Raw genomic sequence first — 14,709 nt, forward strand, 5'->3', positions numbered from 1 at the left:
ACAAAATAAATCGGTAATGATCACAATAGTTGAAACAGTTATCGATGGTCCCTAAGAAATAACAGTGCACGCACAGGGTGTTAAATTTACTGTGATACACGCTGAGTAAGGCCCATTAGGATGGTATCTTTGTAAAGAAGGAGGGAGCGAGCCTCTTAGAGGTGGTCCCTCAGGCTCTTGTGAGACAGCACTTTGAGCAGCGTTTCCATGGAGACTGACATTATCATCTCTGGTGTTTCTCATCCCTCCTAAGTCTTAGAGCTCCTCCTCACCAATACTGACGCACTCCATGGTATGGTTATTGGCTTCCAACCCTTCTGGGCAATTGTCAAGGCACTTTCCAAGGTGTAAGTAAAATCCATTTTTACACTTTGTGCAGAAATTTTTGTTGAAACAGGTATCACAGTCAGCTTTGCATTCTGAAACCAAAAAAAGAAAAGAGAAATATGCTTCCATTAGCGTCAGTTAACTATTTATTGTTGGTCCAGTTCTGTATGCTTACAACACAGGCACATGCAACTTGTATGTCAAACAAACACTTAGGCTCAAAATTATTTTGCCAAACCAAATTAAAGGTTCCTCCATAGTCATTTAGTTGAGGTACACCAGTCATTGATTTCAAAATTATTGTATTTATTGCCTTATGAAAAAAATTTTGCTTATAAGACCAAGTGTCTATTTATATTAAATGATAGTGAAAATGTTTCATTAGAACTTTAATGAAATGTACTAGTATATTGCCTTTGTGCTGCTCTTGAGGTCTATTTTTTAATTTAACAAGTGTTTGATTGCCTACTGTCTGCCAAGCCCTATTCTAGGTACATTGACAGCAGCATACAAAAGAGAGATAAGGCCCATACCTCACAAAGTTTACATTCTAGGAGGGGAGATACAATAAACAATAATGATAGTTGATCCTTATATGGTGATTACTGTATGTCATACACTGCTACAAGTATTTTACAATATTGTCATTTAAACCTTACAATAACCCAGTGAGGTAGGCCCTATTATGATTCTCATTTTACAGAGAAGGAAACTGATTCAGAAAGGTTAGGTAATTAGCTCAGGACCACAGAGCAGAGTGGTCTTTGAAACTAAGCGGTCTACTTCCAGAGTGATAAGTGCTCTGGAAAAAATAACGACAAAAACAAAAGGTAGGAAAAAGATATAAAAAGTGACTGATGAGGGGAAGAGGTTGATTATTTTGGACAAGACGGTCATGGAGTGCCTCTGTGAGAAGGTGACATCTGAGCAGAATCTTGAATGAAAGGAGAGAGCCCACCAAGCAAAGGTGTGGGCAAAGAGTTTTCCAAACTGCCAGGACGGTGAGCGTACAACAGTCATTTCAAAAGCCTTGAAGTGGGAAGATCTTGCAAGAAGGCCGGTGAGGTTAGTGCAAAGTGGTTGAGGGGCAGTCGTAGGAGCTGAGTATGCAGAGGAAGGCAGGGCCGCATGTGATGTATGCTAGAGGAGCGATATTTCCTAATTTACATTTCGAAAGGTTACTGGGTCTACAGTGTGGAGAGTAAACTTTCAGTCCAGATGAGATGTGATCTGAGAGTGTTTCCAACATTTAATTCCAACTGATAAATAAATGTTTCAGTTGCTGTACTGGAATCCTTCTTGAAGAGAAAACAGCTGAATTACTTCTTTCAGTCATTAAATACTTGGATTTTGTGATGGTGGTGGGAATTCAGGTGGCACTGGTGCTTGTGGTGCCTTTCTACAGGTTCAATGAATGATAACCACGTTCTCAGTTTTTGTTTTTATGATGAAAAAAACACCCCTCAAAATTGGAGTATTTTTTATAGTGGTGAAAATCTTCCTGCCCTGAGGGCTGAATTCAAGTATGGTTTAGCCTAAGTGTCAGGTAAATATTATTAGTTACTTAACATTGAATATTACAAATATGGCTAGAGGCCATTTCAAATTTGGAAAGTTCTCCAAGGATGAGATAAAAACATAACTTTGTGTAGACACTTACTTGTACACTTATTTATATCTGGATAACGCGTTCCATAATATCCACTTGGACATGAAGAGAGACACACTCCAATCTGCTTCATGCCAATTCTTTCCAGAACAAAAAATAGTTTGGGCTTACATGACAAACATCCATTGTAATCTGAACATGTTGCACAGCCTCCTTGGCAGCCTTGACTGACGTTAGGATGCACTAGGGGGACAAATGTAGAAAGACAAAAACGAAAGTTAAATCATAGATATAGAAGTTCAATGACATTCTCTGGGCAGGATACACGTTTTCTTTTATTAGCTTTCAACTTGGTGGTAATGGGTGAATAAGTTGGGAATTTTCCCCTCTTTTCTGTGATCTGGTATTTCCTTTTAATACATACATATATTGTTTTAATTTCAAAGTTCTAAAAATTTCAGCATTTGAACAATAAGAATATATTGCCCCAAAATATTTATAGATAGTATATACCTAGTGGAAGTATTCTCACTGAACTAGCACCCTGGCGGATTAGAGACGGGTATTTTGTGCTCACTCATTGAAATCAGTACGTATTAGTTTTGCTTTTCATTTATGTGGTGGATGTCTCTAATGTCTTCAAATAAGGATGACAACATAGACTGGGGCTTAATCTGAGTAATGACACTAATTTTTAAGATATCTTTTTCAACTCTGGTCTATTACAGAACACCATTTCACTCTCTGATTCAAAGCAAACTGATTCTGCAACTATGTAGCTATTCAGCACCTCACTCCCTGCCAATGCTTTCCTGAAACACTTCTTCTCACATGAGTTTAATATTTATCAGTTCAAATTGATATAATGGTGAAAATGTGATTTATCTTATCAGTAGTTCCACGTGGATCATATGTAAGTATTTATAATAATATTTACTATAAGTTATGTTCAATATTTGATCTTTTGGGAGAGAAGTCTTATAGTTTTTGTGCCCTCATCTTTCATTTACTTAAGTGAAATATATATTTGGTGAGGACATGACCAGTCCGTTCTAAGGGCTACTACTACACATATCCCTGAGAATCCCAAGGTTTCTAAGAGTCACCCATATGTGTGGTGAGAATATTCATTAGCAAGTCTGAACAAATACAAACATTTGGAAGATTCATGTTTACTTGAGATCTTCACAACTTTAACCCTTTTTTTATGACTATTAACTGGTCATAGACAACTATGTGTGAGCTCATGGAAAATTGCTGACTGATGTACATCTCTCATGTAGCTGGTGTTTGGGATGATTTCTTCTCCTAAGGTATTCTCTATTCATATACAATATTAATAGCTCTATGGTCCCTTCAGGAATTCAGAAGGGAATAATCCTGACCCTATGAGAAGCAAGGTTGAGGCACAAGAGGGCAAAGGCATCCCCGTGTTTCTCTGACTACTGTTGGTGCGGGGAGGGACCTTGCAATGACTAAGTCTATCTTCACAGTGATGTTTGATTATTGCTAAGTTCTTTACTGCAAAAACAAATCCTACCAGGCTTAGTTAGAAGGGGTACCCATAAGCCCGATCAGCCTTCCCACAGGGGCGCACGGGTTAGCTGCAGAAAGGTCATTTGGTTGACCAGCATTCTCTGCCTGGAGGAAACCATCCCTGAATCAGCCACAGGAACCACAAGCAGCTCATTCTCATTCCAAGACGTTTTGTAAATAAACTGAGGAAATGTGTGGGGGAAGGGAAGTCTGCTCTTCCTGTACATGCTCCTCTGCGGGGTGGGGCGGACATCTAAAGTGGCACAGAAGGTTTAGACATTACAGGACCTGGGGGACTTGTAAGTGAATACTGCCTTCCAAGGAACAGGGTCATTTTTCAGGCCAGGAACTCCAGTATTGGAGACTTACAGAAAATGTGTACATATTTTAATCTGGGAAAGACCCTAAAAAAGAAAGGGGTGAAGAGAGTTCCATGTGTTCGGAATCTAATCGACCCATTTCAAAAAGTGAGAGGTGTAGGTCAAAACCTGTAAAACCTTTTCATAAGAATTACTGATGGAAAACGGGACCTCAGTTTGAAAGAAAATCACTCCAAGCTCAGGAAAGTAAGTGACTGAATTTAAATGAAGATGGACTGGATTGACCCACATCAATCTATCTCACCTCTGAAACGCAATTGCTCAGAGGAACACAATTGTAAGTTTAAGCCCCTTGAAACTTTTGTCAATTATAACTTTAAATTGATCAGTTATGAAAATAAATATGACTTACATATTCTGAGCCTCAAAAACTGGTATATCTTGAAATAAATTTTATTTAAAAATTTGGGTTTTGAATGTCCGGAAACTTCTGCCAGAGAGACCTCTGTATGGGTCCCAGGATTAGTAACAATTTTGCCCCAAATTATGAGATGTGCCAAAGTATCTTGCTTAATTCCCTCTTTAAAACTTTTGCTGATGAACTGTAGCACATTCAACTCACACGTGGTACTACAATCACTCTTTTTTCCCCATATTTGCCTTTTTAGACAAAAGTTTTGACAAAACAGAGTGTCGAAAAATTAATGAAGATATAATTGTCCTAACTGGCAAAGAAAATTTCTGTTTGTTTTTAATCAGGGAATTTTGAATATGGGCACGTACAAATAATGGCGAACTTTACTTCTTCTGGAAGGGTTAAGTGTTATGCTGTGGGAAGTAAGAAAAATTGAGACTATGAAGCTCAGATTCTATGATTCTAGATTCTTTTACAGTTGAGTAGCATGACATTTTGCTTTCTTGAACCCTGTACAAGGATCACTCAAATTATGCAGTTGGTATGACACAACTAGATACAAATTTCCCAAACTTCATCTTAAGGCAAGAGTTTTTACTTTTTATATGGAAACCACAGAAAACTTTGGTCTGGATTGACTGTAACAGCCCTTTCAGTCTTAAAATCTTATAATTCTAAGAGAGAAAATAGAATTCTACTTTGTCATGCTGCTTCTTTTTCCCCCACTCTAGTTATACCTTCATTTTCTATTTCTGAATCACTTTTTTTGCAAACAATGTTCTGTACTACTATTTTATATGAGCATTGGAGGGGTTGGTGGTGGGGAGGTTTCACAGAATATCTAACGTTTGAACTTAATCTTAGAAAATGTGTTGAAGTTATGAGCATGTAAGTGGCCATGATGGGGCTGGAAGCAGGAACACCACAATTACCCCATCAAGGAGACTGGCACGCATTCCATGCAACTTATGCTTAAGTAGTGGTGAATGGAGGTATGAGGCACATCAAGAAAATTGGAAGCACAGGATAGATCTAGATTATGAAACCCCTTGTGGGCTCTGCCAAAGAAATTATTCTGTAGATTTGGAGGACTTCAATCTGGTGAGTGATACGATCCCACTTGTATCAGAAAGGCAATTTCCCTGGCAGCATGGCAGGCATGGAAGCTAGGAGAAGACTAATGTAAGGATCAAGGTAAAAAGACTGATGAGGGCTTCCCTGGTGGCGCAGTGGTTGAGAGTCCGCCTGCCGATACAGGGGACACGGGTTCGTGCCCCGGTCCGGGAAGATCCCGCGTGCCGCGGAGCGGCTGGGCCCGTGAGCCATGGCCGCTGAGCCTGCGCGTCCGGAGCCTGTGCTCCGCAACGGGAGAGGCCACAACAGTGAGAGGCCCGCGTACGGCAAAAAAAAAAAGACTGATGAGAGTTTAAAATATAGCAGAGACAGTGCAATGTGGTGAGAGAGGGATGCATATTCCAAGGATATTTAGGAGGTGGACTCAATCAAATATGCTGACCAACAGAATGTGGACTGAATAAGTAAGAGGATTTGTGTTTTACGTCTGGCCAGTGAAGAGAAAGGAAAGGGACGGCTGAATAAAAGCCGCAGTTGAAGGGCTGTGGCAAGGTACATAGAATAAGAAGGTCTACAAATATAAACGTGGTTTGGGATCACTGATTTTGCAGATTTTGTGAACTGTCCAAAAAGTGATGCTTAGTAGATGGAGCTTAATTTCGTGATGGTTGCTAGAGATGTACGTGAGAGTCTTTTAATTAGAGAAGAGATCTTGAAAGGGTGAGGTGCTGAAGATGCCAGAAGGAGGAATTGTAGTCCAAATAAGGAAAATATATATTATCAGCTAATTTTAGTAATACTCCGTGTTTCTATACCACTTTTGCTTTCAATTTTTACCACTTTTTGCATGCATCTCATAGAAAGCTAAATTAACCGTGGAAACTGCTGTCAGTAAGGGTAGAAGCTGTCACAATTATTTATTTTGGAACCCCAAACTAGGACTCAAAGAAATGCTGTAAACTGCTGGACAAATAGTGAACTTAGATCAAAGGTTAGAACCTAGATCTTTGATATCTGGTACCAATCTGTTTACATATAAGTAAACTCTAGGTGTGTAACATGGGTATATATAAAGTGAATAAATGGGCAGAATTCATGGGAACTTTAAATTGGGACCTTCTGATTACAAATACTTCAAATACATGGTCAAATTTGTATATCTTTTCCTAAAATTGGGAAAGAGGAAAGTATCTTTTCTTAATTTGTATACGAAAGTTAAATGTGAAGAGTATACCTTAATGCATAACTTAAACCAATTTTCAGTGTCTGAATTGTCGATACTCCCTGTGTAAGTGACTTCAATTTCTCTAGCTGTTAGGCAAGTCTTCCTACGATTTCTGTTTGGATCTTGTGATGTGTAACTGAGGCAACTGTTCCTAAAGGCTATTGTCATGATAGTTAATTCAACTTTTTTGATAAAAGGTGCAGAACATAGAGTTTTAAAGGGTACTAGAGCATTTGGAAAATACACAATCTTTGTTATTTTCAATGTTTATGATATACCAAACCAACTGCAGCATTGGAATCTAAGTTCTGTTTCTGTAACAATTTAAGTGTAAACTTCAAGGATTTCCCTTACTTTAATCCCTTTCTACAGCCCAACTGCAAATATTAACATCTACTGCAAATTGCTATGCAGAAGAAATCCATTATTGCATGCTGCCAATTACCTCTGAGAGTCATTTATCTGTGGCTAGAGAATTTCCAGAAGTACAAAATTTAACAGATTTTAGGTTTATAATAGGTTCGACTAAGTTCAAAGGAAGTGCTAGACACATGAAGGTAACATTGATTTTATAATTCAGATAATCAAAAGTTAATAAATTAACCAATTTGATAAATTTATTTTTAACTAATGAAACATACAGATTCTCCCTAAAGCATTCTTATCTTTACAACATTCACTGTCTGCTCTTCTCCATGTAGTGGCCTTAGGAGACAGGGTAGGGAGAAGAGACAGGTGAAATTCTATAATCAAAGTTACTTTTACATCTATCCTTTCATCCATGTCCTCTCCTTTTACAAGGACGTTCGCATTGACTGGTAGCTTCTCGAAGGCAGAAATATAGTCGATCTAGATAATTTCTTCGTAATTTTCCGGATAATTCTCAGCTTCTACACAGGGTAGCTGCTTACTGAATAGGTCCTCATTAGAGGTGTTTTTTTTTTTTCCCCCTTTGGCCATACAGCATGCAAGCTCTTAGTTCCCCGGCTAGGGATGGAACCCGCACCCCGTGCAGGGGAAGCGCGGAGTCTCAACCACTGGACTGCCAGGGAAGTCCCTTCATTAAAGAGTGTTTGATTATTGAATGGATGAAAGCAATAAATATAAAATATAAGCCATTTATTTGTGTTTTTTAAAAAAATAACGATGTTAAAGCAGTAAATATTTAACGGAAAGTACCTATAATAATTGACTTTAGTGAACTGCATCTATGAACACATAGTAAAGAAACCAAGTTTAAATCACATACATTTTGAGGATGCTTAATTATGAAATAAATCATTCGAAATAACATAATGAAAGCTTTTCTAGGTGCCATTTACTTCAGTTATCCATTCACCTGGTGAAAATGGAGACTTTTTTCTTGCCTAAGTAAGGACAGCACATTTCTATCAGATCTTGGGACTTGATTGTTATAAAATCATTTTTAAGTTTAATGTAATCTTTTGGTCATGGAAAGAGATGTTTCATGTTTCCTTTGGAATGCTTGGCAATATTCACTTTAAGAAAAATCTAATGTTAAAAACTTGAATAACTTGGCAGTCTCTTTCAAATTCTATTGAATCAACCCCAGAAAATATTGAGAGTCAATGTTTCTTATTTGTTCATAGGTTAAAGCTTTTAGGGCAGAACTGACAATGGCTAAGATCTCTAGAACCATCTGGGCAACTTGGGAGTATTAGGTATAGACAGCAAAATATCAAAAGCTGCTTAAATAAATATAATCGCTTACTGGTATACAATACTCCTTTACATTCTTAAACAATGATACCTGGATGAACAGAGGTCTATCATAGTCCTCTATTATTATTTTTGACTAATAATTTGTTAAAAGAGCAACATGTTTATATATATACATATATAGATTTTGCTACTTTTAAAGTACTGTGTATCATCTGATGATTTTAATGTCTTCATATACCAATGTTTTAATCATTAAATGAATTAAAATTCACCTATGCTATTTAAATATATAAATGTATGCACACGTGTGTGTGTGTGTGTGTGTGTGTGCGCGCGCGCCTGTATTAGACACATGACACCCACACATTCTATTTGGTCTTTTGTCAAATCAATAGCACAGACATGGACTGACCTGAAGCAGTTAAAATCATTGAGTCTGCCACATCTTTTGTCCCAGTGAATCAACTTCTGATACTCGGAAAGTTTGTGCCCAGACCAATGGGTTCACAAAATTCCTAATAGTCTCAGAGAGGAATGTATTCACCAGCTGCTGAATACAGCCCAGTTAGGGCTCCACCATTATTATGTGGGAAACACACTGTTTTTAATGGAAACTATTTCTTTGAAAACTTGGAAAATCTTTCTTTTTCTCTTACTGAATAATAATTTCCTGAAGGGAGTCTAATATTTATATTCTATAAATACTTTAAAATAAAACCACGCAATAAAGCAGACCTAACATTAAGTAGCAATTAGCTAGACTTTCCACTAAAATCAAGCCAGCTCAAAATATTAAGAACATGGCTAGCAAATGATGGCAGATATAGAATTCCTGAAATCTAAGATATGATGAATATTTGGAACTAGATGCCAAGTTGGTGGACAATGGCTGTGCTTTTTCTATGCACAGGCTATAGCATCAGAACTAGAAGTGAAAGATGAAAGTGGGTTGCATTGTGTGTGTGTATATATATATATATATATGTATATTATATACATAATATTATATATAGTATATATATTATATGTAATATATATTTAACATACATACATTATATATATTATACACGCATATATACACATATATATGTGTGTACATATATATGTGTGTATATATATATACACACATATATATATATAGTGGAGACTAGTATTAAGGTTTTTAACAAAAATTTCTGATAACTACTATGTGCCCAACACAACACATGGTGCAGAAATCGTAGGAATGAATAAGACATCTGGTTCCCGATCTCATGCCGTTAATCAGCTAATAAGCAAGTAAACAAAAAATTAAATGATTAAAGATTGTGATGAGTGTTATGTGGGAAATAAACAGGTGGGTAAAGCAGAGAATAACTCTGGGAAGTTATTGTAAATATGCTGGCCAGGAAAGGCCCCTTTAAGAAATTTACCCTTTAGCTGAGACCTGGAGGGCGAGAAGGACTCAGCCATGAAAACCTGAGGGAGAGCACCCCAGGTGCAGCATCAGCCAGTGCACAGACTATGGGAGGGACCAGGGCAGGAGGAACAGCACAAGGGACACCAATGAGACTGCAGTGCTGTGACTGGTACGAGATGAGGTTAGAAAAGGAGGTTAAAGCCAGATCCTACAGACCCTTTTCGACCAAAGTAAATAGCTGGGATTATCTACCAAGTACCTTCAGACTCTGCATTGGTAAGCAGATATTAGAGGGAAAGGAAAGAACACATTTTTGCCTGATTTAGTTATTCACTTTAATTTTTGTTAATTTTATGGGTCATGGAACAGAACCAGCATCTTGTATTCCACGAAAACATGTTTTCCTATTAATTTTTATATTAGAGGATGATGTTCTAACTAGACATAAATTGGGAATTTACATTCAGATTGCAATCTTGGAAGAGACTGTACATTGATCTACCTGTACTTTGCTCTTGGGAACATGTTATTTCTCTTTTGTTCCTCCCACCTCCCTCTAGCAGTAATTTTAGTTTGTTTTGGGGTTTTAAATTTTCATTCTCTTGTACTGGAGTGTGTGTGTGGAGGGGGAGGGGGCGTTGGTGGTGGTGAGAAGAAACAGGAAAGTTATGAAATATGTAAGACGTCATAAGAATAAATAAAAAGAGTAAAACATTTTGCAATCTTGAATATAATCCTTTCTGTATTTTTCTGAATTCTTGCCATTAGTGACGCCTACTGACAGTCTAAATAAGTTAGAGCAACAGCATTATGGTTTTCACTTATAACCTTCCTTTTAGAATCTCACTGTTATGGGGTTTTTTCCATTAAATGACTTAAATAACCTAAGGGCTAATTCCAAAGTTGATTCTTCAAAAGTAGTGAAAACCATATTAGTTTTCCTATGAGCTACCAGATAGCTCTAGTTGACACTACTGCTGAAACTGCAACAAAAAGCATTTGTAGAACCAAAAATAGTGGGTATTTTTCCTAACTACAAGTAGAAAATCTATCATGAAGTACTCTGCTACGGGTGTAAAATGTAAGGTACTGTATCAGCATCTCCAGCTGTTGCTAATTGGGGGGAAAGCTTCCCCTTCTCCAAGTGGCCATGTTCCCAAGTGGAGGTGAATAGAGGATAAGAGGCCGTGGACAGGGGTAATGGAGACCCAGATTCTGTAGAGAGCCAGGACCTGTTGATGAGTTAGTGGGTGGTAATAACAGCGTTTTTCATGAGACAGATCCAACAGTGTTCATCCAACAGTGGGAATCATTATGTGCTCCAGTCTGGCTGAGAGAGCCATTCTGTTTTTTTTTTTTTTAAGGAGAGAATTAATTAGAAATCAACATAAACAGAAAATGTGATAGTTTAATGGTAATGAATCTGCATGGGTATAATTCTATAACTACTGAGTTCATATTCTTGAATGAAACAAACTTCAGTTTGTGCTAAAAACAAGCTCCACTTTGTTATATTCTGAATAAACCTAAATCTTCTCACCACATAGCATGCTAAAGTAGCATATCTGATGGCTGAAGTCTTAGCATAAGCAAACAGCAGGCAAGGGACTTGTGATATTTTAACAGGCACAAGATGTACAAATAGTGGGTATACCATTAAATAAATCCAGCTTTACGTGTGACATCTAAAGTCCTGAGCAGAAAAAAATAAGTGGATTTTTCTCCTAGATTCACAAAATTGCTGACAGAAGGAGCTGAAATGCACCTTTGTGAGTATGATTCATTTTTGTATTTATGTGCATGATTCACTGTGGTACCCCCTCATTCAGAAATGGGCCTTGCATGTTTCCTAGAGGAGAACAGGAACTGGGCGGTGGAGAACTGGCTTTGGACTCAAACAGAGTGCTGACGTTTACTAACTGAAAAACTAGAAGGTACCTCTTCATCTAGCTATTCATTTAAACAATTAAGTTTTCTAACATCCAGACACTGGGCTAGTTGGTGAACATCCAAAGATGAAAAAAACCAATAATCTGTGTCGAAGAGTTCACAAATAAGAGTCTGATTATTTATTTAGACAATAGTTGCGTAACCTCTTTGAGCCTAAGCTTCCTCATCTGCAACCCGAAAATATCTACTCGATAGACACTGGGGGGATTAAGCGAGACCATGTGTAAGCACCTAGCACTCTTACAGGCACTCGTTACAAATCAGTAAGTGTAAGACATTTTGTTTTACTCAAGAAGTACCAAACACATCCTTGTACTATTTCCACTCTTATTCAAGGCAGCTGGAAGCTTTAGTCAATAATAACTCCTCAAGAGCCTCCAAGCAAGGAGACAGGAGAGAGGGCAGATGCTGAAGCTTCTTTCTAACACAGATTTGGGGAACCTCGAGGAACCAAAGATTCACGAACAGTCATAGAGAGGGGCTACATTTTAAGGACTTGCAGACACAGCTTTTAATGGGTATCAATGGTGGTCTCAAACAACATTCTGAGCAAGAAGTCCTCTGGGACTCTAGCAACACACTGACGACAAGAAACTGCTTAAACAGACTGAAGGAGGTCAGGCATGCCATGGAAATGGTACTAGAATGGTATAGAGAACGTGAAGGTCTATGCCTGTGGTTCTCAAACTTTACTGTATATGAAAACGACCTGGAGTACTTGTTAATAATGCAGACGCATAGGTTTTACTCCAAAAGATTTTGATTTGGGAATGAAGAGGTGGGCCTAGGTAGCTACATTTATAAGAAGCACCCCAGGTGAATGTGATGCAGGTGATACAAATACCACACGCTCAGTGTCACATCATGGCCATCCTCACAACTAAATATTTATTCAGTGATTACTGGAAATTCTCTAGCAGGGACTGAGAGACAAAACACGGTCCCTGGCTCAAGAATTCTACAATACAGTTAGTAGAATAGTCTGTTTATATTCCGAGGGCTGTAAATACATAGTTTAGAAATTTACAACAGAAATCAAAAGGTAGGAGCAATTATTGATGGCTGAGGTATCTGAAGACTGTAGAGAACGATTAGGAATAGTTATGGCACTTGAAGGAAGAGAAGAACTTAGACAAATGGAAAGAGAGGGAATGTTATGAACAGTAATGTTTCTGTAGGAATATATAAAGAACATTTGGGATAATGGTGAATATAAAACTGTGGAATTTTATGGGATCTTAGATTTCAGATGAGAACACTGACATCCACACAGTTAATTAGCTTCCAGCTGATAGAATCATAAACCTTTGGAACTTTAGAGGGATTTAGTTCAAACAGCTTCCCCAGAACAGTCTATTTAATCGTGTTTAGTAAAACAAATCTTATGATATTTGGGGGCAGCCAACATAATTATTTTACTGCATCCCCTCGTATTGAACATCTTAAAACATCTCCCCACAGTGAACATTAATCTGTCTTTCAGAAAGTTCTACTACCATAGAGCACACCCACTATGCTTTCTGTTTTCCTTCAGACAGTTTGTCAAACAATGCTTGGTGCTTTGGATGAAAAGATGGATAAGACCTAGGAGTTCCAAGTATGGCTAGAGACTATAAACAAGGTCAAGCCAGCATGGTAAACACTGTGTACAAGGCCAGGGAGAAAGGAAACACCTAACCACCTGGAAACACCTACTTGGGAGACCTGACATTTGAGCTGGATATTGAGAAAGAAGGAGAAACTGGGTGGGGATTTGAATTTAATCTTACACGTAATTTAGATGAACTGTTTATGGACAAATCAGTGACATGATCTAATTTGGTTCTAAGTAAATCCTCTCTGATGGTGGAGAAAAGAATCACTGGGAAGGAAAGGAGAGACTAAAAGTTGAGAGAGTCAATAGGATGTTATGTTCTGTACCTGGCATTGCTGTTAGCTGAATTAGAATAGTAATAATGGGATGCAAAAAGAGAGCGTGGATTTTAAAGTTATTTTCAAAGAAGATTGGACAGGATTGACAGGATTTGACAATCAATTTTCAATGGGAAAATGAAAGAGTAATAAATGTTGAGTTGGGGGTTTCTAACTTGGGAAACTAGGCATAAAATGATGTGGTTAACTGAGATAAGGGAATTCAGATATCAAACTAGAAGGATAGGTGATTGAGGGAGGGAGAAAAGCAGGTGAAAATGATTGTTTTATTTTGAGGTCCTGGGGCTTGGACTTGTCTTATTTCCCTTCTGTATCCCAAACACATAGCCCAGGACAAGGCACATTAACAGGTTCATAATGCATCATAAAGAAGAAGACCCTAAACCCCTTCATTTTATTAAAAAAAACCCAAACTCCCCAAAAACAAAAGCTGAGGCTTATGGAGTTTTGGTGCCTTGACAAGGATCACCTAGCATTAGTGGCACTTTTCAGGGTTTTTTTTTGGGGGGGAGGGTTGACTGGAATGTGAAATTTATGGAGAGAATTAGAGGCTTGAGAAAGTTATGACTAAACATAAAGAGCATGAATAGCAGGCCAAGGAGTTGGTTGTGCCGATAACAAGGAAAAGTCATGGTTTTGAAAGGTGATGGGACTTTAGGAAAAGCTGTTCATGCATAATAGGATTTCAGAAAACAAAGTTGGGGGGAATGCTTGCAACCTGGCAGTTCAATCATTACACCTGAGCGTGCACGAGTTTAGGTATGGAATCTAAGAGTTCTCCAAAACCAAAGAGAACTAAAATGCTGAAGCTAAGCGTGATTTCTTACAGCATCGATATCCCATTACATTTCCAGTGTTTAAGATCATTCCCTGATGTTCATTTCTTCGTGATTAGTCATTGTGGAGACAGGTCCTGGAAAGTTAGTCATGAATCTTGCATAGAGTAGGAGCAGAGACACCTGACTGTTATTCCTCTGATTTTCCATCTTCCTCACTGGATGAAATAAATGTTCCTGTGGTCCATGATAATGATCACTCTACATTGAGACTATACAGCCAAATCTTTAGTAACAAAAAGAGATCCAACGTGGTTCATCTTCCATCATGTCCTCTATAGGCATGTTCCTTTGGATACTGTATCACCAGAATATTAATCAGGGAGCAAATTTCAAGATCCTAATTCATTACCCGATATATAACAAAAATAAATGATTACAGTGAAATAACAAAATGGGAATG

General features: G+C 37.9%; 1 protein-coding gene across 1 annotated transcript in view; it reads right to left on the reverse strand.

The window, feature by feature from the left end:
- The window catches only part of RSPO3 (R-spondin 3), a 77,138-nt gene that overhangs the window by 43,107 nt on the left and 19,322 nt on the right, over window positions 1-14,709 (reverse strand). Inside the window, exons 2-3 of the mRNA XM_024759081.1 lie at window positions 1,988-2,179; window positions 273-419 (exon numbers count right to left, since the gene is read on the reverse strand). Coding sequence (XP_024614849.1) covers window positions 273-419; window positions 1,988-2,179 — 339 coding nt within the window. The remainder of the gene's footprint in view (window positions 1-272; window positions 420-1,987; window positions 2,180-14,709) is intronic.

The sequence above is a fragment of the Neophocaena asiaeorientalis genome, unplaced genomic scaffold, assembly GCF_003031525.2.
Source record: "Neophocaena asiaeorientalis asiaeorientalis breed wild unplaced genomic scaffold, Neophocaena_asiaeorientalis_V1.1 scaffold5, whole genome shotgun sequence".
Lineage (NCBI taxonomy): Eukaryota > Metazoa > Chordata > Mammalia > Artiodactyla > Phocoenidae > Neophocaena > Neophocaena asiaeorientalis.